Here is a 24,434-nt window from a genome sequence, read left to right as displayed (position 1 = left end):
CGTAACAGAGAGTTACGACTCCAACATCGCCTCAATTGGCTCAGTCCAGCATACGACGATAGGATTGAAACAAGGTCGTCCGCGACTCGGTGACGACATATAATTAGCATAAGAGAGTTTTCTTATTACTCTGAGTACAACTTAAGGCTACCTCCGTGATGCTGCTTACGACACAGTCTCCCGTTTGTGGTGGGATAGTAGGGCACCTGGTCCGTGACGTACCAGTCCTCAGACCCAACCGCCGTCTGCGCGTAGAAGGTACCTGTGGGGTCATACTTTTGCTTCAGCTTATACAGATGAGGGTAGTTCTCTCCATAAAAGGACTGCTGAAAGTTAGGCTCGTTGATATCTCCCTCGTTTAAGTAGGAGCCTGCGCCGGGCGATACGGCCCGCCACTGGTCCATCCACTCCACGAGCTTTTTGCTGTTGGCGGTGATAGTTTCGAGACTCGAGCCTTCGGCCCAGGGATTTGTCAGCATGGCAAACATCATATTCTTACGCCATGCTGGCGTGACGGCGTTGTCCTGGTTCACAGCCGGGTTAACGCCGGTCTTGATGTTGTAGGCTAGCATCCTGCCGCCTGCTTCGAGGGCATAGCGAATCGCGGCACATGTTTTAGCGCGAAGCTCCGGATTCTCGAAGTTCTCCCGGGGAAACAGTCGTGATGCCGCGTGGATCGTAGAACCGCCTGCGCCTTCATTCGCCGCCGGGAAGGTAAAGTTGAAGGCTTGGTACACACTTGGGAACTCGTTGAACACGACGTTATTGACAGTAATGCCCAGTTCCGCATATTTGGCGAAGAGGGGCGCGCTCCAGGCTTTCAACGAGGCCGCTGTCTCACCGTTGGCCCAGTGTGGATGAGTTGCAAGAGTGCAGAGTTCGGGCCGAGCAGGACCCTGACAGACGATCCTGTGGTAGACGTAGTGTCCAGCGTCAGCGTTTCTCGGGAATGTCTCAAAAAAAGCTTCAACCGCGGCCCAAAATTTCTCGGCGGTGATATTCTGGCTAGGGATCGTCGTAGTGATGTTGTATGTGAGGGTAGCGACGGGCATCTTTGGATATGCGGCGATAACTGCCGAGGTGACAACGCCAAAGGTACTGCCACCGGCGCCCCGGAGCGCCCAAAACAGGTCGCTGTTGTGGTCTTCGCTAGCGGTTACGAACCGGCCGTCGGGGAGGACAACCTCCAGCGAGAGAATCTGGTCCGCTCCGAGCCCGTAAACACTAATAAGAGGCGAGTGGCCGCCGCCAGCTGCGTAGCCGCCGGCAAGACCAACAGTCTACAAGCGCGACAGGTCAGACAAACAGCACTGTCTAGAAACCCCCAAGACCGAAAGTGATCGGCTTACCCTACCGATGCCTCCGACAACGCTAACGCCCCGTTTCTCGGCTTCCTCATACAACGTGCCCACCTCGACTCCGGTAGCGACCTTGAACGCTGGGCCTCGATAAGATCCGCTCGAATAATTTGAGATGAAGCGAATATCTCGGAGCAATCCGGTGAAGACCGACAGACCACCACCGCCAGTCGACTTAGCGTTGAAGTCGTGGCCCTTATTCTTGATCACGAAGCGCAAGTTTGCGTTGCGCGCAAAGTTGACGGCAAGCTGAATCTGGGCGACGTTTGTAACATTGACGGCATATGCTGGGTAGCCTCCGACGGTGCAGTTGCCGTCAGGAGAGTTGTTGGGGTGACACGTCCGCCCCTCGTAAAGTGGGAAGTTCACGCTTGCTGGGTCGTCAACGCTGCCAAGGGTAAGCGCATGCCGCAGAGGCAGTTGGGAGGGAGGGGTGCATACTGGAATCTGGGAATGCCCCATCGCGACTTGACCATCGCGCATCTGGCTTCATCCTTAGTCTCGGGCCAGCTGTTGAAGCACGGGGCGGCAAGCGGAACCGTCTTAACGAGTTTGCCGCTGACTAGGGTGTCAAACTGCTTCCAAACGGCGTCTGACGGCCATTCTAGCGTCCCAGGATATGCCTTGCACCGCAGCCTGGGGATGTCCTTCTGGGTGCCGGACTCTCCTGGGCTGGTAAACCCGAACAGCGACACGTCAACGACACCCTCACTCGCAAGATTTGCTATGATCTGTGGCGTCAGTTGAGCGGTCTCGAATTCAAAGTAATCCACGTCCGCGTCAGTTGTGTCGGGGGCGACAATCTCGAAAGCCACCGAGATGTCCTTCCCTCGCGCTACCACTAGCCATGCGACAGGCGAGAGGACTACCAGCAGGAGGATCCGCAATAGAGAAGGCATATTAAGGGTTATGATTGAATAAAGCGATCGTGGCTTTCAATTATGCGCGGGACGGGCAGGCTGGGATCAGGTCGTCGGGGGGACAAGGCAGGAAGTGCCGACGAGGAAAGCTCTTCACCATCGAACGTAGTAGTAGTCAATGGCCAATGATTCAGAAAGATGCAAGGCGGATCATGGGGTCATCATACACAAAATTCTGTAAGGATGGGCCCGATAATTACGCCAAGGACATGGTGGCTACGGATCACGCCGCGGTTGCCCTGGCCGGTTGATCTATCTGCAACTTACACTATAAGAGGAGGTCTTATATACATCCCAAAAAACTTAGGGGTACTACCTCCGGCCCTACATATACTAGCTTCAGCTTGGATTCTTGCCAGCCGTTACGCTAAACCCATAAATAAAACCCAATTTTTGTGATACTATATCATTCCCCTGATCACTAGTCTTTTTGCAGTCCGAAGTCATTCACAACGGGGCCGGAAAACACAATCGACGCAATCTTTACAAGTAGCATTCGGGGCCACAGAGTCGGAAAGTGAGGGGTATTCTAAAGCATTTTGGGTGTCTTCGATCATAATACTCGCCGCGGCTGCCACACCGGCCGGCCGTCACCACGCAGAAAGCTATAATTAGCATGGGAAATCCTACCTTTCAATGCAGTCAGCGACTCGCAGTAGCGGAACGAAAGATGCCATACCGAGCATTTTAGTCCTATGTCTTGGGGAGGTCGGAGGGGTATGAACTCGGTAGATGGAGACAGTCTACAGTGAGCACAGATGCACTCTGTATACGCCAGGATAGTAAGTGACTTGACAGACATAAGAACTAAGGAGACGTACCCACTTAACGGGCACCCCACTTACTGGACAGTCTATAAGATACATCGCTATTTTCACCTACCTACTTCAACTTGCCACAACGCAGTCAATTCTAGGCCAAATCATACCATATCTAACTACTTCTTCGTCAATTACTAAACATGGCCTACACTGAGCAAGTTGTCTAGGATGGTCTTAGTTATCTTGATAAGGGCTAGTTATTATATAAGGTCTGGACCCACTTTCAGAATTCTACGCTCAACTTCATACGATCAAATTCGAGGTCTAGCGATTAAGGTACAGGTATACGAACACTACCAAATTCTGTCTGAATTACAGGAGACTCGATTAACTAGATAGGTCTTAACCCAAGAGACCTTAAGCCTCCCCCCGACCTACACGCAGTTACGAGCATTTGCCGGGCGTATCCTAGGCCTTGATACAAACCCTTCAGCAGTCGGGAAGTCCTAGGTATGGCGGTTCCTACGTAGGAACCTGCCAGAGAGCAAGGTGCTATCTTATTACCTCGCGGAAGGCAAGGTGGAAATACGGAAGGTTGGGGCTGTTTGGAATGTAAGTGTGGGAGATGGTAACGACTACTTGTAAGTGTGGAAAGTAGTGGTAGGAAGTGGACTCGGCCTGCTACTGTAGTACAGTGGTAAAGGACCTCCCTCTTAAGCCCATTTCCCTACGTTGGATCTCTGGGATCTGGGCACAAGGATACGGGTCCGGGCATAAAGATCCGGGCTCTGAAACGGGTATATAGATACGGGCTACAGTGGTCCGTTTATGCAGATCACAGTGATCCGGATCAACCCAGTTACAGATCTAGGATCATGGGCCGTAACAGACTCAATGCCTGTTAAAGGAAGCTAACCAAGAGGCTCACCTACAACAAAAGGCCGTGTACATAACGTTATAACCGCGTCTACAAGTGCCGCAGACCGATGCCGAGGTGCAGCACGGCTGTAGTTCATACGGGTCGTGTAAGGTGCACCGTTCGGGCGAAGTCGAAACTGGCTAACGGGACGATATTCGCGGCATCTACTGCAAAAGTGGTCCTGGGAGGCCCGTTGAACACGCCGTTGACACGGCATTTTGAAGTATAGAGGGAGAAAAGGAGGGAAAATGTCCGTAAAATGAGCAGTCCGTAAATTTTTCCAGGTCTTCGCAGGCCTGTAATGAGTTGGGGAAAACTGTCCCCAGGGATCTTGGCCCTCTGATTAGAAGAAGGCGGTCGCAGGGATGACGCCCCGGGGGCTGGATTTTACGCGGATCCATTTTTGCTCCTTAAGTATGGCCATCTTGCCAACACTACTTAGACAGGACAACAATCAACACACCTTTTCTTCGCACTTGTCGATGATAGGTGAAAGAATACGCGAGGCAGAACGCAAGGCGGGGCAGAGCGGGGGAGGGGTAAACTTATGTCGAGTGCGATGACACACTCAAAGTTTAGGCTGCAGTGGGAGCTGCAAATACTAGTAGCCAGTTCTCAAAGAACAAATAACCTGGTACAACGACAACATTCAGTTGCGATCATAACGATATGCATAGTCAAGAGGCAATTCAAGCTCTGATCGAAGCCCGTTTAGCGAGCCTACGGGAAGCATCGGAAAAGCGCGATGTCGATGCGCTCATGTCATGGCACGCGAAGGACGCCGTCTTCACCGACGTCGGTACGGAAGCTGAAACTTTGACTCGGTAATGAGACCCAGCTAACATGACATCACAAAGTGAATGGTGTTTCTCGCGAGGGTATCGAGGCGATACGCGAGTTCTACACCCAAGCGTACTCCGCCATGCCAACGTTCCGCATCACCGAGCCGAAGACAACGGGGTTCACGCCGGAGTTTGTGGCTTCCGAGATGAGATGCGAGGGAGAAGCTGTGATAGACCTTCCCCACGCAGGCCTCAAAGCTGGGGAGACACTGCGCTTAGTTGGCGTCTCACTGTTTTGGTGGAGATGGGAGGGTGAAGGTGCACAATGGGATGGGAGCTTATCAGATGGAGCTGTGCGTGGGTGGAAGATCGTACGCGAGCGATCGTACTACAACTTTACAAACAAAGGTTCGCAGTAAAAACTTACCGTTGGTCTATTATTGGTATAGATCTTATCTCAAGCCGAGTAAAACAAGACTTGGGAAACTCAACGACTTGAGGATTTTGCAATGAAAGCAACCTATCTCAGAAAAATCACTGCGACACTTTGGTCGAAGACTGCAGTCTTTTCTACTTTGTGTATCCGTGCCATTGGCCATGACGATGATGTCCGGGTTTAGGACGCGTATTTCCCGCCTCTCTCTAGAAGAAGCTGGTCCCAAGGTCTTCGTTATCGGCGAACGATTGCGCGATCATGCGTGATATTGTAGGCTTCCTCGTGCCTGCCATACCGTCCAGCTAGAAGATGCACTCCCCTTGCGGATAATCTGCCCACTTTATTATCTGTTGGCTGAGAACAACTCGGGTTTCGGAGTGGCATCGCGCGTCGTGCTCGTCGACATGAGAGTCGAAGGATGCATCTTTCGTAATCGGAAGTTTGGAGAAAGCCAGGGTCTGGCTGATATCAAGGACCTGGGCCCTGTGGACCGTCTTAGCTTAGGGACATTAAACGGAAAGAGGCGGCAGTATACATGTTGTCGATAGTAAGGGCCGCGGACACTGTATCTCTATGTCGTTCGAGGGTTGTTACAATGACCTCGATGCCCTTGCTCTCAAACGGCCAGTTTATGCTCATAACTCTACCGTGGCCATGTCATGGTTTGTTTGATTAGAGGGACTACTCGCGAATTGCGAGTAGTCCGGATAAAGGGCCACTCGATCACGAAGTATACTCACGGTTCTGAGCGGACTCGGAACGGGGATACTCGACTGCAGGGTCTACTCGAAGTCCTCGAGCAGACCTAGAAAAGGGATGCTCGACTGCAAGATCTACTCGAAGTTCTCGAGCAGACCTAGAATTGGGGTGCTCGATTACAACAACAACGTCGCCATTAAGGAACCCTGGAACCTCGACCTCATCAACGCGGAACCCCATCGACGGGCGAAGTTGAGAACCATGGAATAACTTAAATAGCCTCTTAAAGATGAGTGTCAGTCAAGAACGGCCAGCTGCACATCACACCTGCCCTTGCTAACAAAATCTTGAAGGTCTTGGCAAATGGGAAGCATCTCGCTACTATGGAGGAGAGGGCCATATGATGAGGAAGCAGAGATGAGCTATCTGAGACGTAAGGAGAAGAAACGTAAAGAGGTTAAGCTGACCAAGGAGACCTAAAAGGGCAAGAGGCGAAGAGTAAAGCCAAATACAAGGCTAAAGTTGCTTTACAGCGGAAGGCGGCTGGCAGGGACGCTGATAACGATGAGGAGTCCGATGAGGATGGCCAGGCTGTCGATGCTACCCCGGCTGCTCAAAAGCAGAAGGCTGTGAAGCAAGATTCAAGTACAGTACCTGAAAGATCGTACAATCCGGAGGGAACAAATCTTATTAAGCATTACGTAATTTCGCTACCCATTAACGATTTCCAATTTAATCGGATCCTCGTCGACGAGGCATAGCCTCTCCGGAACAGAGGGTCCAGCTTCTATAGGGTCATCCGCCTCCTTGCCATCCATTCCCGCGCCCTGTACATGATGCTAATTAGCTAACCCTACTCTCAACAAGATTAACAACATCGGGTCCCTTGGGTCGCTACCTTAGCCTCGGCAGTCTCGAAACTAAGGTAGACTGAAGCTCCTGGGTACTGCTCAGTGATCATATACTGCAAAAACCTACCGGCCCTATATAAAATGGTCCTTTTCACAATTTTTCAAGATGAGTAGTGCTGAGGTACGCCTACAAAAGTGGTAAGAGTCGACTGGTGGGCGGCTTCCACAAGCACGGTCCTCGTTGGGCGTCTGGCGTCCGAGTCTTTTGGATTTTGATTTCTTGCCCCACCGTGACCTGAGACTCAAGGGCTCCCGTCTTTCTCTTGTGTAGCTCGGTCTCACCGGTGCTCCAACTCGCGAATTGAATTGCTTATAATACAGCTTGTATTCTCCCTCGAGTAGCTGGTCCTACCATTGATGTCTTGCAGCGGCTATCGGGGCTCTGCAGGCATGGCTCGAGCTTGTCCTCGCTGAGGCTGGAGCCGAGGGCTGAAACCGAGTGAGTGGTAAGCCAACCATCCTGAATTCAAAATGTGCAGCCGGCGGGGAGCTTCCAATAGGAATCATTGTGGTTCTAGGGCCAATCGAGGCACATGTTCACATCTACGCTCTTTTAGCCACCACCGGGGTTTGCTCGACTCACCGGCACTGTGTAAAAGCGCCATCTGGCCCGCTGCTGTCATGCGCAACTCTTCTCAACCCGTGGACGTGAGTTTCAGCATCATGTGCCTCTTGGGAGTGATACTGGAAGTGTCGGCATACGGGGCAAATGGCCGTCAAGGGCCGATAATTGACCCGGTACGCGCCCTACTTGCGAAGAAATGAGTCGGCGCACTAAGGCAGTCTCTCTATCAAGATAAACCCCGACCCCCACATGTCCACCATACCCGTATTACCCAAGACCAGTGTGGTGAAAAGGCATACATCAAAATGCCTAATGGCCTTCAGGCTGTTGGAGAACTCGTCGAGTTTAGCTGGAGTTTCCTCGACGGCGTGCCAAAGGATACCATGGATACGGAGGGGTATTTTGCTTTCCGGGCAAAGGGCACTCTCATAAATGAAGTAACCCAAGGTTAGCCAGCATATTCCCCCCTTTGTATCTTTGCGATTATCAACCGGTAAGTTCTCAATATTGAACTATTCGAGTAGCTGACCTCTATCCTCATGTAACTTCCGATTGCCGTACGAGAGCGGTCGCCGAGTGCTTTGGGCCGAGCAAAAGGAATGTCAGTGATATCTATCGCGGTAAACTCATTATCATATATAGGGCGGGCCAGAAGTGGTCTTTGCACGCACAACCTGGAGCAGATAACCGCCAAGCTTCATACGCTTTCATGACCAGTACTTGTTGCCACGATCTTAACGCAGATGGGGAAATGTGGTTAAGCGAACGGGACTTGGTGGTTATGCTCGGTGAACAGCATAGGCTGGACAGTGGCATACTGCTGGACACGCCGGTTCGAAAGAAAGAGTGGGTGACGTTCCGGGGGTACACAAAGTTGCGAGTTGGTGGTCCAGAACCAATACAGCTCTGATTCTCCAAAGGTGATGGAGGAGCATATTGTGGCCAGGTTGAATATTTCTCTTCCGGTCTATGGAGTTTTACTTGGCATGCAAGAATGTCAGCTGTAGTCCCATCATATCTCCGCAGAGAATGGTAGCCACCGAACAGAGAATGGCTGCAAAAAACTGCACCCTTCTATGATCCAAGCAACCAACCTATGATCCTGGACGGATACATATACACAGGGCGTTGCTCGGACCTGTCTAGTGACGCACGAGAAGAGGAAGAGACTGCCCATGGAGTTAGTAATTTAAGCAGTAGCCAGTAGACCCTTGTTGCAGATTGCAAGATGACGTATCATCCCGCGTTCTCTCAGCACTGGCGTAAAGGCATGATTTCTAAGACGTCAACAGTGGCTTGAAATTTGGTGTTTGTACAGGGCATGAGAGATTACACATGAGAATTCCTCTTTGTCGGGACGATTAAATGTCGGAGAATGCATTGGCTTTGGGGCGGGATCTGTCAACGCGGGTGGCAAGTTGCTGTGTGATTGCGTGATGAAACCAACTATTATGAAGTAAAGGGAGCTAGTAACGCCTCAACATCTGAACGCCAAATATTGGTAAATAGTCCGTTCCCCATCCGTTGCATTGTATACATCCAATATGAAACTACCATCACCATCATTGCCACATCTGCACCCGCGTCCTAAGTAGGTGAATCGCTGTGTGGCCATGGATGTTGAATATGAGCCTGGGAGTCGGTTGTTGCAAGGGTTATCATGTTCTCATGGGGAGGTTAGTGGTGTTGCTTTGGTTGAAAGTATCTCTTTCGAGCGTGGATGGCCCGCGGGAAGTGTCTTTCCCACCTTGAGCACTTGTCATGTTGCCGGCTATGTTGCTTGGCTGGGAGGTGCCATTACCGTTCCATTCTGGTTCACCAGAAGGGTACAGGTGGTGGACGAGAACTACTTGGGTGCGCAAACATTTGTACCAATGAATGGCTCAGAAAGAGCATCTCACGTCAACGTGCTCGCGTTCTCGCGGACAGACAGTGAAACCAACTCGGGACTTCCCTTTCGCTCTCAGCAATGACCGCCCGGAGCTCGCTAGTATCGGGAAGTGACCGGACGGAAACGGGCCAGGTGTCTGCAGCATCCGGATGGTCGATGTCGAGTTGCGGCGCTCTGCAAATGCCCATGGTCGCAAGCGCCTGGTCGCTGAGAACTGTGTCCTCCAGTGCCTTCAGCTGCTTCTCGAGCCTGGTAACGCGCCAGAACTCTGGTGTATCTGGGTACGGCGCCATGTTGTGAGGCGACTCGTGTTATAGCGCAAGAATGCGGTACGGTCTGCGGGAGGTCTTGCAAACAAGATACCCAAGGTAAGGTAGGTAGCATTACGATGTAGCTCTCGATATGAGTGGTTCTGAATGTAAGAAAGAAAAAAAAATTGAAGAGAGAGAAGAGATGGAAAAGAGAAGGAGATATATGGATAAGAAATTGCTTTTTTCCCTGACTGTTTGAAGTATCTTAAATCTATATTTACGTATAGGAGAGCAAGATGCCTCAGCAGTCCGAAGTGGCACTACCTGAGCTACAGTAGCAGCCGAGTGGGGGCCTCACACTATGTGATTCGCCCTAAAACTTGCGGCACCAAGCGGCCGGATTCCATGGATATTGGTGCAGCTTGCAGCCTGTCATTCAGGCACCCAAGGCACACTCACCACCTCATTAAAGTAAGGTCACAAGGGGCTGAGTGGCGCCCGGGATGCCGTCGATAAAATGGTCTGCGCCCCCGGTGCGCCAGCTCTGCTGCACTTGATCTCCCTAGGGTTTCCTGATTGAGTCCTGCGCCTTCAACCACCGTAGCCATGTCCGAGTCGGGGCACACGGCGACAGATGTGATCACATACATTGGCGTGCCGCTCGCCGTGCTCGGGGTGCTGCCAATCTTGTACAACACAGCTGTGACGCTAACGGCGCTCTCGCGCATCAAGCGCATGCTCCGGCACAGCAAGCTCACGGCCCTCACGCGCAGCGACGTCGTCAACCGCGTCATCGAAGTCGAGCTGCCCCGTTACGCCGTCCGGCCCTGGGACCGCTTCACCGACCGCGCCGAGTACTGGACCCTCTCGCGCCACCCGTCCAGCATCCCCGGCGGCAGCTGGACCACGTTCAACTGGCGGACGAATGTCATTGGTCTCAACACGCAGCGTGTCGAGTATGCCGATCAGCTCAGGCAGCCCCAGGTCGAGGTCGCCTTTGACGAGCTCATTTGCTACCTGCTTGACCTCGGCGCCGTGCCCGATCCCCAAGGATGGCGCCTCCTGCGCTCGACGGGGTTGTGGACGCCCGTGGGCTGCGCGCTGATGCTGTCGCCCGACGGTAAGGAGAAGGCGTTGACACTTGCGCCACTGGATGGCTCCGATGGGCATCTGAGTCTAGCTGTCACTTGGTCGGGGCCTTGGACGACGCGCGACTACTCTCACCTGCCTCCGTACTGGGTGCGCTTGCCGCCGTCTGAGGACGTTAGACAGGCGGAATCTGGCGAGGACTGCAAATCAGCAGCAGGAGGAGCTGCAGCAGCACCAGAGGGAAGCTCGGAACCTGCCCGGGACGATTCCTCCAGTCTGCAAAAAGAGTCTTTCGATTCAGCGCAACAACGTGGGGTATCCAGCTCGAGAGTACCCATCCTCTGCCAGATCTCCATCGACGGCATCGTGACAGCATTGTGCCAGCAGGAGCAGCTGCAGAGCACCCTCCAACTCGACAGCATGTATATCGACCACATCCGGGTGCGGCCCGGGAGGTCGGACGGTGCTTGGTTCGCTAGTGCCGTGACCGCCTACGGAACCACAAGCCAGACTATGTTGTGGAACTACAAGATCCCGGACGACATCCTCAACTTTTCGCGCAAGGAGACGGTGCCCTGCGGCGTTCTGGTTCTGCTAGGCGTTGTCGAAGAGTCGGCTACCCCCGATTGGGCGACCAAGTACGATAGTGACCACATCGTGCGAATGGAGCAGTTCACCAGGAGAAACCACGAGCAGCGCGCGGCGATGGCTGCCGAGGCAAATCTGCCGCCGGCGCAGAAGGCGCGGGCTGTGACGGAGAGGATGATGAGGGAGACTGAGCAGCGGATGCAGGATAGTAAGTTAAAGCGGTCTCTTCTCGCTCCTGGGACGCAGCAGACTAACCCGAGCAGTGCGTGAGCAATTACGGCTCGAAAAGCAGCGCAAAGAAACTCGCATGATGGAGGCATTGCAAAGCCCCAAGTGGGACACCAAACTGGTGGCGGAGCACAATCTTGCTTGGCTGAAGAAGGCGGGCGCAGTGCCTGCCGATTCAGGACTGAGAGAAACCGTGGGAACATTGCTTCACCGGATGGTTCTCGACGGCCAGTTTGCTTCGGCGCTCTGTCGGATGCTGGATCTGTGGAAGGCCTGGGCTGAGAACGGAGGCATGCGCAAGTCGGACTTGACCACTCTGCAGGACGACCAGACGACGTTTGCGTATGCGACGCTGCTGGTGGCCATGATCAAGGATACCACGACAGCGCTGGAAGGCACCTTGTCCATGGATCTGCAGGAGTGTCTGAGGTTGTGGCGCACCGTTAGGTTAGGGTAGAAATTCTACAAACCCGCACATACGAACATATATCACTCGTATCCATGCCATGACCCCATCCTAGCATCCTATCGTACCAAAGCTATTTTTGTACATCAAATAATACAAGTGCGACCCCTTCCTCATCTCCCTATCCTTCAGCCAACCCTCTGCACCCCCAGGAAGTAATTTCCCACCTTCTCACTCCCCCTCACCTCCCTCCACCCAAGCCCAGGCACGTACACCACCCCCATGACCCTGATATCCCCCCACCGCCCTCCCTTCCGGCGGAAATACTCTTGCAGCTCCTCGGCATTCACATACTTGGCCCAGTCATGCGTCCCCTTGGGCACGACCCCGAGCAGGTCCTCGGCCACCAGGTTCGTCACGACCCAGCTCGTCCAGGTGCGCGCGATGGTGCTCATGACGAGCCAGCCGCCGGGCCTGACGAACTCGCCCACGCGGTCCAGGAACTGTGCCGGGTAATCGACGTGCTCGACCACCTCGAACAACGAGACCACATCGTACCCGCCACCCCCCCCTTCCTCCGCCGGCAGGGGCAGCGACTCGACCGTCTCGCCGAGGTAGCGCAGCTTCGCCCGCAGCGACGGGTCGCGCTTGGCGTGGGCGCGCGCCACGGCGAGGATGGCCGGCGAAGGGTCGATGGCCGTCACCGAGGCCGTCGTGGGCAGGCGCGCGGCGGACTCGGCAAAGATGCCGCCCCCGCAGCCGATGTCGAGGTAGTGCAGCTGGTTCGGGTCGGTTGCGGTGGAGGAGGCGGAGGAGGAAGAGGAAGAAGAGGACAGGCAGGCGCGGATGAAGTCGTGTCGGAGCGGGTTCATGAGGTGGAGGGGCCGCGATGGGCCGTGTGGGTCCCACCAGGAGGAGGCGAGGGCGGAGAAGTGGGAGATTTCGGTCGCGTTGACGGAGGAGGGGGAGCGGCTCGGAGACGAGGATGGCGATGGGGTGGTTGTGCTGAGATGCCGTAGGAACGGTAGCCGGGCGATGAATTGCGAGGCTCCCCGGAGACGGACAGTTGGCCGGCCGGGCCGGAGGACGGCCGTTACTCGTCTTAGTGACGGCCGCATTTTGGGTCTTGGGACGATTTGGCGTTCTCGGTGACACCGCTTCCCGTGCCGTGCGGGAGGAGTGAGCATCGGCCCGGAACTTTTTCCTTTGGGAATTGGCCGCGCGCTGCCGCAAGGGTGCATCTGCAGGGTTCTGTCTGCTCCGAAGGGCCGGGTTCTAGAACCATTCTAGCGTCTCGGAACCCTTGCCCCGCAAGAATGTCGCCGATGCCCCGCGGCCTGCAAGGAAACCTGGAATCCTCGCCTGCGACCCCGGCGATCACGGGATAAGGCGATAGCCGAGCGAGCTCGGCGGATGCATCAGCGTGGTGTTTGTCAGCGCTGGTCATCAATTGATAGATCGGGACGTGCAATTGGCAGTTTATGTAAGAAGAGATGCACAGTTGGTAATGTCTTTGTCGTCGTCCCGCGGTTGCCGCTAGTCCCAAGTGCTGAAATCAGGTTAAGGCCCGAACGACAGCAGCCAGGCCGAGCCTTCGGCACTCGGTTCCCCACTCAGGCCGGGGTGTTTTCTCAAGTTGCCGGTTTACTCGGCCTCTGCCTGGCATCTGACTCTGCCAATTCCTCTCCTGTTCCGTGGAGACGAGGCGGACAAGGCCTCGATTATATCAAGTCGAAACACCATCCCACCGGACACCAGACGGCTGAGTAATCTATCCAAGACCCTGCCGGCCGAAGTCGCAACCGCAATCCCAATTGAAAGCGTAACTATTTTTTTTTCCCGGCCCCTCGCAAGGCGACAAAACACGCCCTACCCCGCCAACGCCCCGTCGTTCAACCCGTCGCAGACAACAACAGTACACCCCCTAATCTACCGTCACAAGCATGCCTTCCACCGTCTCCTCGGGCGTAATCGACGCCTCACAGTTCGACAGCATCCCCGATACAATTCAGGCCTTCCGTACGCCCCTTCTCCCAGGCTCCCGCCCTGTTCAACCCCCCCCCCCCCCTTCTCTCTCCCACTAACCCCCTTACCCCATCAGGTGACGGCCATTTCGTAGTCGTCCTGGACGACCCGTCGCGCGAGAACGAGGCCGACCTGATCATCGCGGCCGAGTCCATCACGCCGCAGCAAATGGCCTTCATGATCCGGCACTCGTCGGGCCTCATCTGCGCGCCCCTGCCCCCGCAGCGCACCCTCGACCTGGACCTCCCGCAGATGGTGGCGCACAACGAGGACCCGCGCGCCACCGCCTACACGGTCAGCGTCGACGCCGCCGACCCGTCCGTCACCACGGGCATCAGCGCGCACGACCGCGCCCTGGCCTGCCGCGCCCTCGCCGACGACCGCTCCACCCCGGCGAGCTTCCGGCGGCCGGGCCACGTCTTCCCCCTGCGCGCGCGGCCGGGCGGCGTGAGGCAGCGGAGGGGCCATACCGAGGCCGCGCTGGACCTGTGCCGGCTGGCCGGTAAGAAGCCCGCGGCGGTGATTTGCGAGTTGGTGGATGACGGCGCCGAGGTCCCCGGCCAGGCCGTCCGCGAGGAGTCCGGCATGCTCCGCGGCGAGGCGTGCGTGGCCTTCGCGAGGAAGTGGGGGCTCAAGGTCTGCACCATCGCGGATATGGTGGCCTATCTGGAGAAGACGGAGGGGAAGCTCGAGGTGAATGGTTCGTGAGGGCCTTCACTTAAGATCGGCAGTAAGGGCGGTACAGTAAAGACGCACTCACGTACATATATATTGTCGCCGGGCTGTTGCCCAGACGCATGGACGGGTGGATATGTTCGGAGGGCTGTTCACGTACGAATGTGTAAATACGTTCTTTGGGTACTTTTGGCGCATTGCGGGCATCGGCTCTTTGGTAGAGAAAAGGATATATCTCATCCTTGGGCATGGAATCAAACCGCGACTCTGTCTGATACTCTTTTCTATACACATAACACCAGGAAGCCTCCCATACTTGCTGTCGACGAGATATATGCCAAGCACGCCCAGCCCATTCCCAATTTTGTTTATCCCGATCTATGCGGCAACAACACATCACTCAGCTCAGGTGGTTCTCCTCAATACATAGGCTTCGACATGGGCGCAATAATGCCCTGCTTGATAATGACCCTTGGCTTAGTCGCGTCCTGGAACGTTTCCTTGGTCATCCATTCGGGGCCGACAGGTAGCCGCAGTGAGCGCTCATACTGCTGCTGGGACTCGAACGGATGAGGCAGCTGCGTGGCGAGGTACTTGTCGTTCTATCAGATTTCAATGTTAGCCCCCCTCTCTCTTCTCAGTCAATAAATGAACCAGAGAGACAAACCTTTCTCACTCGCTTCTCGTTGACAATCACCCCTTTCAGTCTGAAGTCCTTACGGTCCTTCTTCTTGACGCCCTCGACCTTGGTGACAAACCGGCCTTGGTGTCGTTTCTTCTCGCGGTTGCTCACGCCCTCGCCGACCCAGCCGCCCCAGCCCGGCAACGTATTGTCAATCTCCTTCTCATCGTCTTCCTGCTCGATCTCGGCCTTCTCCTGCTCAAAGTCCTGGGCAACGTCCTCGCCAGCAAAGGCCCGCTTGAGCAGCTCCTGGTCGCGGATGGCCAGGGGAAGGTGCATGGCATCCTCATCGTCCGAGTCCTGAGCACCGTCCGCATGGCCGTTCTCAGAGGGCCGAGGCTTGGTTTCTGTCTTGGGTGCCTTGCCAGCCCGGGGCACCGCCTCAGTGGAGAAGTCGAGCTCCACGGTCGTGCTCTTGCTGGCCTTTTTGCTTTGGCGGCCATCAGGCCCAACAGAGGACCACGCGCCAGCGGCGCCGGGGGCTGAGACGGCTGATTCGGTATCAAGAACGGGCTGAGATTGCGATGCTGTCTCTGTGCGGCCTGTGGCTGCCTTGGACAAGACCGCGCCCAGGGCGTCAGCGGCCTTCTTTTTGGCCGAGGCCGTGTTTGGTTGCACCGTGGCAGTTGAATTGCCCATGCCAAACTGTCGGCGACCAATATCCATCCCTTCCTGATCAGAGGCGCCATCATGATCAGAGTCTAGCTCACGGCGGAGCTGCGCCGCGAGCTCGTCATTCTCTTTCTTGCGCTGCTCCTCGCCTCGCTGCATGAACTTCATTTGCATGAGCTTCGACCGAGGCTCGTCATCGTCCTCATAGGCAGCCGCACGATCGAGCTCTGCCAAAAGACGACGTCGATCGTCCTCGTCTCCAGAGCCACCCGACACATCAGAACCGTCGTCATCGTCCTCGGACCCATCCTTCCGACCTTCGACACGACGCCGCAGCTCTTCCTTCCTTCGAGCCATGTCGGTAAGGCCGGCGCGGAAATCGTCATCCCAGACCGCGCGTCCGGCCTTCTTGCCCAGCTTGGCCCACTTGCTCTCCCGGTGGCGCGTGCCCATCCGCTCCATTGCTCTCCTCCGATCCTGAGCCTCACGCTCCTCATCCGAGTCCAGCAGGCCAGCCTCAGCCATTGCGTCGTGTTCCGCCTGTTCCTCGCGGAGAAGCTCCTTGCGATGTATGCGGCGGTAGGCCTTGCTCTTGATCTTCTTGATGCGTTTTGCCCGAGCCATCTCGCGCGAGTGCCTCTCGCGCTCAAGGCGACGCTGCCGCTGGATTTCTTTTAACTCGGCTTGTGACAAACCGGGTTGCTTGTCGCCCTCGGTTTCCTCCTTCTTGGGCTTAGCGCTCGGGCCGAGGCCGCTCTCCTCCATAATCGCTAAAATGGTTTGCTCTAACTCGGTGCCTGACGTTTTCTGGGTGATTGGCATGAGCTCTCCCTTATCGAGGCCGCGGTCGTGGGCATTTTGCGCCAAAGGAAACACCAAATGGTCCGCCCGGCGGTTGTGCTTGACCGTGTCAATCCACCTGTCGAGCGTCTCGTTTGTCTTCTCGTACGCCGCACTCCGCAGCAGCCGATCCTGCTGGCGTTTGGCCAGGGGCACGTCGAGCTTCTTAGAAGACCCCGGCTTGACAGCCTTCTCTTCCTTGTTCATAAGCCTAAGTGACCGCTTGATGTGCTCGTCTTTGACTCCAAAGAGCCCGAGATCCTTCAGACTAAGCTTCGTCTTATTCTGCGGCCCAGCCTCCTCATCTTCCTCATCTCCGCCAGCAAACCCAGCAATCATGTTCTGCAAGGCGTCCAATTTCGACGGGTCGTCCTCGTCCTGGTCCTCGTCCTCCTCACTCTCGTCATCCCCATCAGTGGACTCCTCATCCTCTTCTTCTGACCCAGACCCGGACGACGCTTCCCCTTGCTCTTCCCCGTCCTCATCCTCCGAGAACTGATCGAGAGCGGTAGCGAGGTCAATAGCGTCAGAGCCAAGTGACTCCAGATCGTCCTCTCCCTCCTCACTCCCCTCCTCTTCCCCTTCATCAGCCTTCCTTCCCTTCCCCCCTTTTTTCGCCTTCGAACTACTCCCCCCAAACGCATACCCCTCAAACCGCTCTTCATCACTCTCCCCAAACGCCTCGTCCGAGTCCAGCTCCGAATCCTCGTCCTCCCCGGCGACACCTACATGCCACTCCTCGCTATCGTCACTCCCCTGACCACCGTCGCCGTCTGAAAACCCGCCAAACCCATCTTCGTCTCCACCGTCCCGCCGCGCGCGCTTGTTCCGCGGCGCGACGTCCTCTCCGTCCCCGTCCTCGGGCCCATCCCCCTCGCCGTCCTCATCGTCGTCCTCGTGCTGTCGTTTCTGGTTGTGACGGCGGCCGCCGTCGTGCTCTTCCAGGCCGCGGGTGCGCACGCCGCGGGCGGGTTCGGGGCCGACCTGTTCGGCGGCGAGGGCGAAGGCGTCGAGGGCTTTGGAGGTAGCTCTTGCGCGGGACTTCTTGAAGTTCTGGGGTTGGGATTTGGGGCGGTTGGACTTGCCCGAGGCCGGGAGCAAAGGGCGCCCGTGGGCTTGGCGGCCTGGCATTCTTTTTTTCTGGGTCGTTCCGGGGATTGGTTTGTCGGCAACAACCTACCCTGCCAAAATCGAACAGGTTTTGAGTCCCAGAATATTTATTTTTCTGCCGGGAGTTTTGCTGGGCTTTTCTCGGGCGGTGAGGTCGCTGGTGGGGCGGGCGATTGCGGGGCTGGGCCAGTGAGCTGCCCCAGCTGCAGCAAAGTGGGTGCTTAGGTACTGTACAGTACAGTACTTTGCTTGGCACTGCGGGACGGGAATTGCCTGCCGGAGGGACGAAGCCGTCGCAAAATTTCCGGCTCCGAAGTTCCTCAACCTAATTGAACTCCCATCCCGACGCCGCCGACGACGCGGACATCACCAACAAACGAACCAACCAACCAACCTCCTACTCGACTGAGACAAGCGCCGAAATGCAGCCCACTCGCGCCCTCCTCGGCATGCGATACCGCAAGCTGCGGCTTACGACCAAGGACGTCAACAAGGGCTTCTACAAGGGCACGCGCACCGGGTCCATGGGCCGGCACACCAAGCACGGCGGCTACATCATCGAGTGGCACAAAGTGCGGACCTATGTGTGTCCGTCGCTGGAAGGTTTCAAGGTGTGCCAGGACTGATCCCGAGGAGGAATGATCGGTAATGAAAGCGGAATGGGAAGCTGACACGATATCGACAGCTCACGCCGTTCGTGACCAACAACATGCCCCGGACGAACGGGCAATACCAGGGAGATCCCCTCGGTCCCAAGAGCCCGTCGCTGTATCTTGCGCGGTGGAAGGCTGAGAATGGGTTGGACTGAGGCTGGGCGCAGAGAGATGGGAGAAATCGATTCTAGCTAAAATATCCGAGCCAACTTGGGGTGATATCCTGTTGACCGGGGGAGGACGCCGATAATAAAGCGGGAAATGGTTTTGTAACCTCTCCTCTCGAGCGGAGAAGACGGCATTGTATCATGGAACGGCGTTAGGGGGCGTTGTTGTAAGAGGAACCATGTATCAAATACACTGCGCAATTACAGCGGTTGTCAGACTTTCGTTGCTGAGCAAATACTGTCCAAGTCTATTCCGATAATTCGGTCCCATAATAACACTTACACCCGAAATTTAACTATCTATGGGTATTGGCCGAGATAATAACGGCAACACACAAGAGGGTATCGAACGAAACTGCATCCCACGGTTGACTCCTTATCAGCTTGCCTTTAACACGTCCTCCTCAGCCGTAACAAATCTTTCCAGACCAGGCCTCTCACCGGGGGTGATGGGCGAGATGGGCGTTAGAAAAGGAGACGCCATCCCCTGACTTGCACCGTCTTGATCATTGTTAATGCTCTGCTCAGGCGCGGCCGCCTTCTTTGGGTCCTCCGAGACTTCGATTGAAGGGGGAGCGACAACGCTGCTCGAGTCTGCGGTCGAGTGCCTAATCGAGCTTTGATCCATTGGCGTTGCAAGGGTAATCATGCTCGCCGTTTCCGGTTCCTTGCGCAAACTGAACGGTGTCGCCAGCCCGGCGATCATGACTCGTTTCCCTGTAATGCCAGTCTCTTGGGCGTCGTCCGGAGACAGCAGCCCGGCAGACTTTGGCTGCGATGTCTGCTCCTCGCCTTTGCCCGCGTCGTCCACGGGCCCGGCAGGTCGGAGATCCACTTCCCCCTCCACATCGCGCTTTTCAGCCTGGTGTTCATCGCTGACTAGCGTCCTCCAAGCCTGACCACTGCCTTGACTAACCGTCGATGCCGCACCGCTCCTCTGCCTCGCCAGCTGCTCCTGTCTCTCTAGGTCTGAAAAAGCGCGGGCACCCTGCCCCTGGCTGGCGCTAGCAGCTGCAACCTCAGGAGTCTTCTCGGCCAGCTGCTCCCTCTTAACCGTCATCTGATCGTGCTTGGATCCCCACAGGGCCCAGAGCGATAACCCCATGCTACGCGCCTTCTTCTTTTCGAATTGCTCTGTACCGAGTTTCCTCCGTCCCGCAAGTGCGGTTGGCGGGGGGACTTCGCCCTCCCCAAAAACCTCGTAACCGACGGCCATATCTCGGAGACGCTTCTTGTGAATGCGTGCCTTTGTCTGCTTGAAGCGGGCGTCCCATCGCCTTTTGTGCTCGAGCCATTTGCGGACGGTACCAACTTTGACGACGCCGACTAGGTCGCGGGGCATGCTGCATCCTGGGAGTTCTTCGGGAGCGGCCAAGGGGAAGATATCGCCATGCCGCGTCACTCTCTGACGGATCATATGGTTCTCGAAAGGGGGAAGCGGGTAGCCTGCTCTGCCGACCGCGGTTTCGACCCTCTGCTTCGTCTTCTGCTCTCGCTCTGCAGTATTCTGCTGCTTCTTTTTCTTCTGAGGTTGTGTTAGCACTCAGAGATCGAGTGTGCGTCTACTTAACACGACTCACCTTGTCCCGCTCTTCACTATCACTTGAGGAGCTGGATGTCGAGATGATAGATATCTGATCATCATCGAGTATGTCGATCTCAGTCTTCTGGGCCCTCGCCAATGCCCACGCTGAGAACTGTGCGACGCTCTAGTGTTCACAATTAGCAGCTGCGATTCAAACGCCACAGCGTCCTCAACGTACCCTGTACATGAACTTTGCTGGTCTGGTAAAGCTCAAGGTCGGGCCGACGTGGCACATGTCCTCCCATATTTGCAATTGAACATCTGTCGGCTTATACTGGTCTACTAGAGCTCGAGCTTGTTCGTCCATCAGTGCCTCCGGTGGCAGGTACTGGGACGGGTTGGCACATTTATGCGCGAGATAAATCTGTTCATCGCGCAGCATCTCGCCTCCTCCAACCATAATTAACAGAGGCGGGAGCCCGCCCAGCGTGGGCTGCATGATGGGGCTGACCAACGGGTGAGCTAAAAGTTCGTTGGTTGTGTAGATCTTGCGCCAGCGTCAGTATATAAACAAGACCTGCTACCAAATGAGGCATACCTGTATCTGTTCCTTGACCTCGACGCGCTCGCCGTCAATGTCGAATACCAACCGGTGGGTCTTTTCCGCGACGTCCCTCACAGTGGGGATGCCAGCACTATTATCTGGCCCGCCTTGTTGCTCATCAATGTTCTTTTTCTGCTGCAAAACTGCTGTCTTGAGCGCCTCAAGCTCCTCCTCATCAGGCGGCGGCCACGCTAGTGAAGGCTTGTGATGGAACCCCGAGGGCGGTATGTAATCCAGGGGGGCGTCTCCTGCTACACTGGGAAAAGAGTGTGTAAGATCGACCCAGGGACTGATAAGCACAGCACCGGCTGGTAGCGGAATGCCCCTGTCTCGGAGGATAACCATCATCGAGAGGATCATACCAGCGCCTGCGGAATCGCCAGCTAAGATAACGGTGCTCGGTGCCTGCGAAGCAATGAGATATAGGTACGTGGCAAGGCAATCCTGGAGGCCGCACGGGAAAGGGAACTGCGGTGCAAGTCGGTATTTGGGTGCCAGCGCTCGCGCCTTGAGCTTTCTCGCATGGCGTTGGATTTGGTAGCGGTGCTCGTCAACGCTGCCAAAGTAATAGGCACCCCCATGGACATAGAGCATGACGCGGTTACCAAGATCGGCATTCTTTTTGCGCTCCTGGTAATCGGCCTTCATCTCGATCCATTCTGCCTTCAAAGGGCTCTTGGGCTGGCGCCATTGCCACCACTTCTTGCCGCCGACCTGTCGGATACCGTCGGGGCCCAACTGCTCGACGAGGAGGTCGGCCGCGCGCAAGAGATCCGTCTCAGGGATCTCGACGTGGTCAACCCGGACCCATCGCGGGTGTGGCACCCATTGGCTAGTGAAGGCTTGCAGCTCCTCAACGGTATGGCGCGAGGAGAATTCGAGAAAGGAGCGGATGAGGTGAAGTCCTTCATCGTACGAAAGATGCGCCGTTGGTTTGTGAGCGAGAGGCTTGCGCTTCAGGTACTGTATGTTCATTAACTCGACGTCTCGAGGGTTTGCGCCCGATTTGACTTACATGAGCCAGTAGAGTGGATATGACAGTTGGGGTGACCGCCAGGCTCACGGTTGCGGTGTTCATGGTCATCTTGGGGGCTCAATCTGGCAGCAGACTCCAGATGTTGTGCAAATGATGACTGAGAGACCAGACCGGTAGGTATTTAGTTCATCGAGGCATGATGTCATGCGGTAAATGAAGCCTAATTGACAGCGTTGGCAGAACCCTGCGTCGGTAGGCCCCAACAATAGCATCTGGCCAAGGAACCAACAGCAACCGATCGGCCAGGTGGCGGTGATCTTGCCTGAAACCGGCTCCTGATTCACTAGCCGTGGCTCCATATGCTATTGGCAATTCGGACGACAGGCCGTGCCGCAAGAGCTGGCCGCTGCCAAAAGAGCTGCGACAGCTAAGCTGACATCTTGGATCCTTAGGTATGAATGGCAGCTTTGATCTCGGCATCAGATGGCCAGCATTTCAAGAGCTGGCAGGGAATTGAGCCCAAAAGAGCGTCTGTTGGCATGCGATACAGAACTGGCCTGTGCCAAATTGAGGGTTCCGGCATAGTGCTCCGTCCAGTACCTTGATGTGGCACCCCTTGTGCCTGGAGCTCCCTGGTAGCGCACTGACCACCGCCTAATCGATAGCGACGATGCAAGCACCGCGTCACCCCAGGTTTGCCTGTCCAAGAGGGAGACCTTTTTATCCTCCTCTCCACTGCCCAAGTCGGCTACGCCAACGTTGTGCAACAAGAATATGAGAACGTAGGATACCCACTTCCTTTCAGTCAGGCCACCACTAAGCAAACCAACCCACCATGGCGACCCAATATGAAGGTAAGCTCCCCTTCGACCCCGCGATGCGATGCGCCGCGGGGCACCTCTCGTCCAGCCAGAGTAGCTAATTTCGCCCTCAAAAGTCGAGCACAACATCAAACCAACCCCTTCCACCTCCCGCCGGCGGCGGCAGATCGACATGTCCACCTTCACCGCCCACCTGCATACCATCTCCCCAGAATCCTCCACCAGCCCCGACCGACCGTCCTCGCACCACAACAACCCGCACGCCGTCCCCTCCCCGACCGACACGTCGGCGCTCTTCCGCCTGATCCAGGACCAGATGGGCACGCTCGCGACGACGGCGCCCACCGAGAGCAACCGCACGTTCCTGCAGTCGCTCGTCGAGGCGCTCGAGCTGGACGTGGCGCGCCCGCCGCGGCAGATCGAGGGCGTCTCGCAGGAGTACCTGGACGGCCTCGACCGCGTGCCCAAGAAGACACTCAAGGAGGACGACACGTGCCCCATCTGCGCCGAGCGCTACCTGGACGACGACTACCCGCTCGTCGTGGAGCTGCCGTGCCACGGGAGCCACAGGTTCGACCTCGAGTGCGTGGGCCCGTGGCTGAGGGCCAAGGGGACGTGTCCGCTGTGTCGGAAGGAGTTGGGGAAGAGGAAGGAGGTTGTGCCGGCTGCGGGGGAGGAAGGGGAGGAGGAGGAGGATGATATGGATGGGCTGTATGCTTAATTGGGAACGGTGGAAAGGGTGGTAGGTTACTGGGCAGTGGCGGTGATATTTTATTTTCTTTTATTTTTTTCTCCCCCACCATGGCTGGTGTCTCTGGGAAACGGTTGAGCCGGGGAGCAATGCGGTTGGGCGGATAGCTCTCCTCGACGAGACATGAATGATGAACAAATCATTAGATTTCGCGCCGTAGCCCTCCTTTATCATGAACGCAGGCAACGTGGTCCTGCGTTGCACGCCGATGCATTTGTACAGTCCCCAACAACAGTGCTGGGAGATTCCAACCTCTATATAAGATACATCCTGCATGCATCTCGCCCTCACATAGGCCCAACATTGCCATGCTTCTTTCCCTTGCTGGTAGTACTCCGTGTCTTCTTGTCCGACCTATCCGTGGCCTCCTCCGGGTTCTGCGGTTTCGAGTACTCCCGGTTGGCGCCGCTCACTTCGAGCGGGTTTCCATTGCTCTCACGCCCAGCCGCCTCCTTCTCCGTCTCGGGGTCGGTCGTCTTAGGGTTGAAAGCGTCCTTCTTCTCCGCCACGTCGAAGTTTGTGCCGCTGTTGGTGCCCTCCGATGAGCGAGGTCTGAGAGATTCGCGGTCTTGGTCGTCTTTATACGACGAGAGGCTCCCCGTTGGGTGGTACTGCCGGGCGATGACCATGGATATGGCGGGAACGGCTGCCGAGCGCAAAGCGCAAACCCGGAGTGAGGATTGGATAGGTATTCTGAGAGAAGGCATCGGTGGTGGTGATTGATGATGTCGGGTGATCAATTGGAGTGTTAGAAATTTACTGTTCCTTTCTCGGGGAGGATACTGGCCTTAATGGGCAAATAAATCAATCCCAAAGATAGGCATACGCATGAGAATTGTTGAACATCAGGGACGGGCAGTAACGGGGTGAGGTGTGACGTCATTACTACTGTACTTACCGTCCAACACTGAATGCGACCCCGCAGCGCAGTGGAGCAGTTACAGAGCAACTGCACCACGGCACTGACAACCCTGAACGTCCGTGACACGACAGTAGAGCATAAGACAGCTAGTTGGTTCTGATTTTTCTGATATTGGCTTTCTGTTCCTAACAGCTCGCCATAGTCAGCACACAAAGCGGCTATTTCCATGTCCCTTGCCTCTGAGCCCTAGGCCTTCACGAGAACCGTCGATGTAGACGAAAGAAATAGAAAGCAACAGGGCCGACAATCTTCTGGAGTGAAAAGAAT

The 24,434-nt window shown here is 55.9% G+C and overlaps 10 protein-coding genes across 10 annotated transcripts; 5 read left to right on the top strand and 5 right to left on the bottom strand.

Annotated features, from left to right (window-relative positions):
* Positions 1-125: 125 nt before the first annotated feature.
* Positions 126-2,257, bottom strand: MFIFM68171_06001 (Putative restculine oxidase; the record flags this gene model as incomplete). The annotated part of the gene is made up of 3 exons (XM_071061421.1): positions 126-1,280; positions 1,350-1,746; positions 1,800-2,257. 3 exons carry the CDS (start codon positions 2,255-2,257, stop codon positions 126-128), a joined length of 2,010 nt encoding a protein of 669 aa, XP_070917522.1.
* Positions 2,258-4,627: 2,370 nt separating this feature from the next.
* MFIFM68171_06000 (SnoaL-like domain-containing protein) lies at positions 4,628-5,159 on the top strand (the record flags this gene model as incomplete). The annotated part of the gene is made up of 2 exons (XM_071061420.1): positions 4,628-4,757; positions 4,816-5,159. The coding sequence occupies 2 exons, from the start codon at positions 4,628-4,630 to the stop codon at positions 5,157-5,159; spliced, it is 474 nt and encodes a 157-aa protein (XP_070917521.1).
* A 4,940-nt stretch (positions 5,160-10,099) lies between these two features.
* On the top strand, positions 10,100-11,855 carry MFIFM68171_05999 (uncharacterized protein; the record flags this gene model as incomplete). Its single annotated transcript, XM_071061419.1, has 2 exons — positions 10,100-11,378; positions 11,434-11,855. The coding sequence occupies 2 exons, from the start codon at positions 10,100-10,102 to the stop codon at positions 11,853-11,855; spliced, it is 1,701 nt and encodes a 566-aa protein (XP_070917520.1).
* Positions 11,856-11,992: 137 nt separating this feature from the next.
* Positions 11,993-12,922, bottom strand: COQ3 (Hexaprenyldihydroxybenzoate methyltransferase, mitochondrial; the record flags this gene model as incomplete). The annotated part of the gene is made up of 1 exon (XM_071061418.1): positions 11,993-12,922. One exon carries the CDS (start codon positions 12,920-12,922, stop codon positions 11,993-11,995), a length of 930 nt encoding a protein of 309 aa, XP_070917519.1.
* An 825-nt stretch (positions 12,923-13,747) lies between these two features.
* On the top strand, positions 13,748-14,537 carry RIB3 (3,4-dihydroxy 2-butanone 4-phosphate synthase; the record flags this gene model as incomplete). Its single annotated transcript, XM_071061417.1, has 2 exons — positions 13,748-13,823; positions 13,906-14,537. The coding sequence occupies 2 exons, from the start codon at positions 13,748-13,750 to the stop codon at positions 14,535-14,537; spliced, it is 708 nt and encodes a 235-aa protein (XP_070917518.1).
* A 386-nt stretch (positions 14,538-14,923) lies between these two features.
* MFIFM68171_05996 (uncharacterized protein) lies at positions 14,924-17,769 on the bottom strand (the record flags this gene model as incomplete). Its single annotated transcript, XM_071061416.1, has 2 exons — positions 14,924-15,106; positions 15,172-17,769. The coding sequence occupies 2 exons, from the start codon at positions 17,767-17,769 to the stop codon at positions 14,924-14,926; spliced, it is 2,781 nt and encodes a 926-aa protein (XP_070917517.1).
* Positions 17,770-18,170: 401 nt separating this feature from the next.
* Positions 18,171-18,556, top strand: MRPL27 (mitochondrial 54S ribosomal protein mL41; the record flags this gene model as incomplete). The annotated part of the gene is made up of 2 exons (XM_071061415.1): positions 18,171-18,359; positions 18,434-18,556. The coding sequence occupies 2 exons, from the start codon at positions 18,171-18,173 to the stop codon at positions 18,554-18,556; spliced, it is 312 nt and encodes a 103-aa protein (XP_070917516.1).
* Positions 18,557-18,947: 391 nt separating this feature from the next.
* Positions 18,948-21,781, bottom strand: MFIFM68171_05994 (uncharacterized protein; the record flags this gene model as incomplete). Its single annotated transcript, XM_071061414.1, has 5 exons — positions 18,948-20,093; positions 20,149-20,277; positions 20,332-20,640; positions 20,692-21,660; positions 21,713-21,781. The coding sequence occupies 5 exons, from the start codon at positions 21,779-21,781 to the stop codon at positions 18,948-18,950; spliced, it is 2,622 nt and encodes an 873-aa protein (XP_070917515.1).
* A 727-nt stretch (positions 21,782-22,508) lies between these two features.
* On the top strand, positions 22,509-23,215 carry MFIFM68171_05993 (uncharacterized protein; the record flags this gene model as incomplete). The annotated part of the gene is made up of 2 exons (XM_071061413.1): positions 22,509-22,527; positions 22,611-23,215. 2 exons carry the CDS (start codon positions 22,509-22,511, stop codon positions 23,213-23,215), a joined length of 624 nt encoding a protein of 207 aa, XP_070917514.1.
* A 317-nt stretch (positions 23,216-23,532) lies between these two features.
* MFIFM68171_05992 (uncharacterized protein) lies at positions 23,533-23,952 on the bottom strand (the record flags this gene model as incomplete). Its single annotated transcript, XM_071061412.1, has 1 exon — positions 23,533-23,952. One exon carries the CDS (start codon positions 23,950-23,952, stop codon positions 23,533-23,535), a length of 420 nt encoding a protein of 139 aa, XP_070917513.1.
* Positions 23,953-24,434: the final 482 nt, after the last annotated feature.

The sequence above is a fragment of the Madurella fahalii genome (assembly GCF_045866475.1).
Source record: "Madurella fahalii IFM 68171 DNA, scaffold_3, whole genome shotgun sequence".
NCBI lineage: Eukaryota > Fungi > Ascomycota > Sordariomycetes > Sordariales > Madurella > Madurella fahalii.
This window is presented reverse-complemented; position numbering and strand designations above follow the sequence as displayed.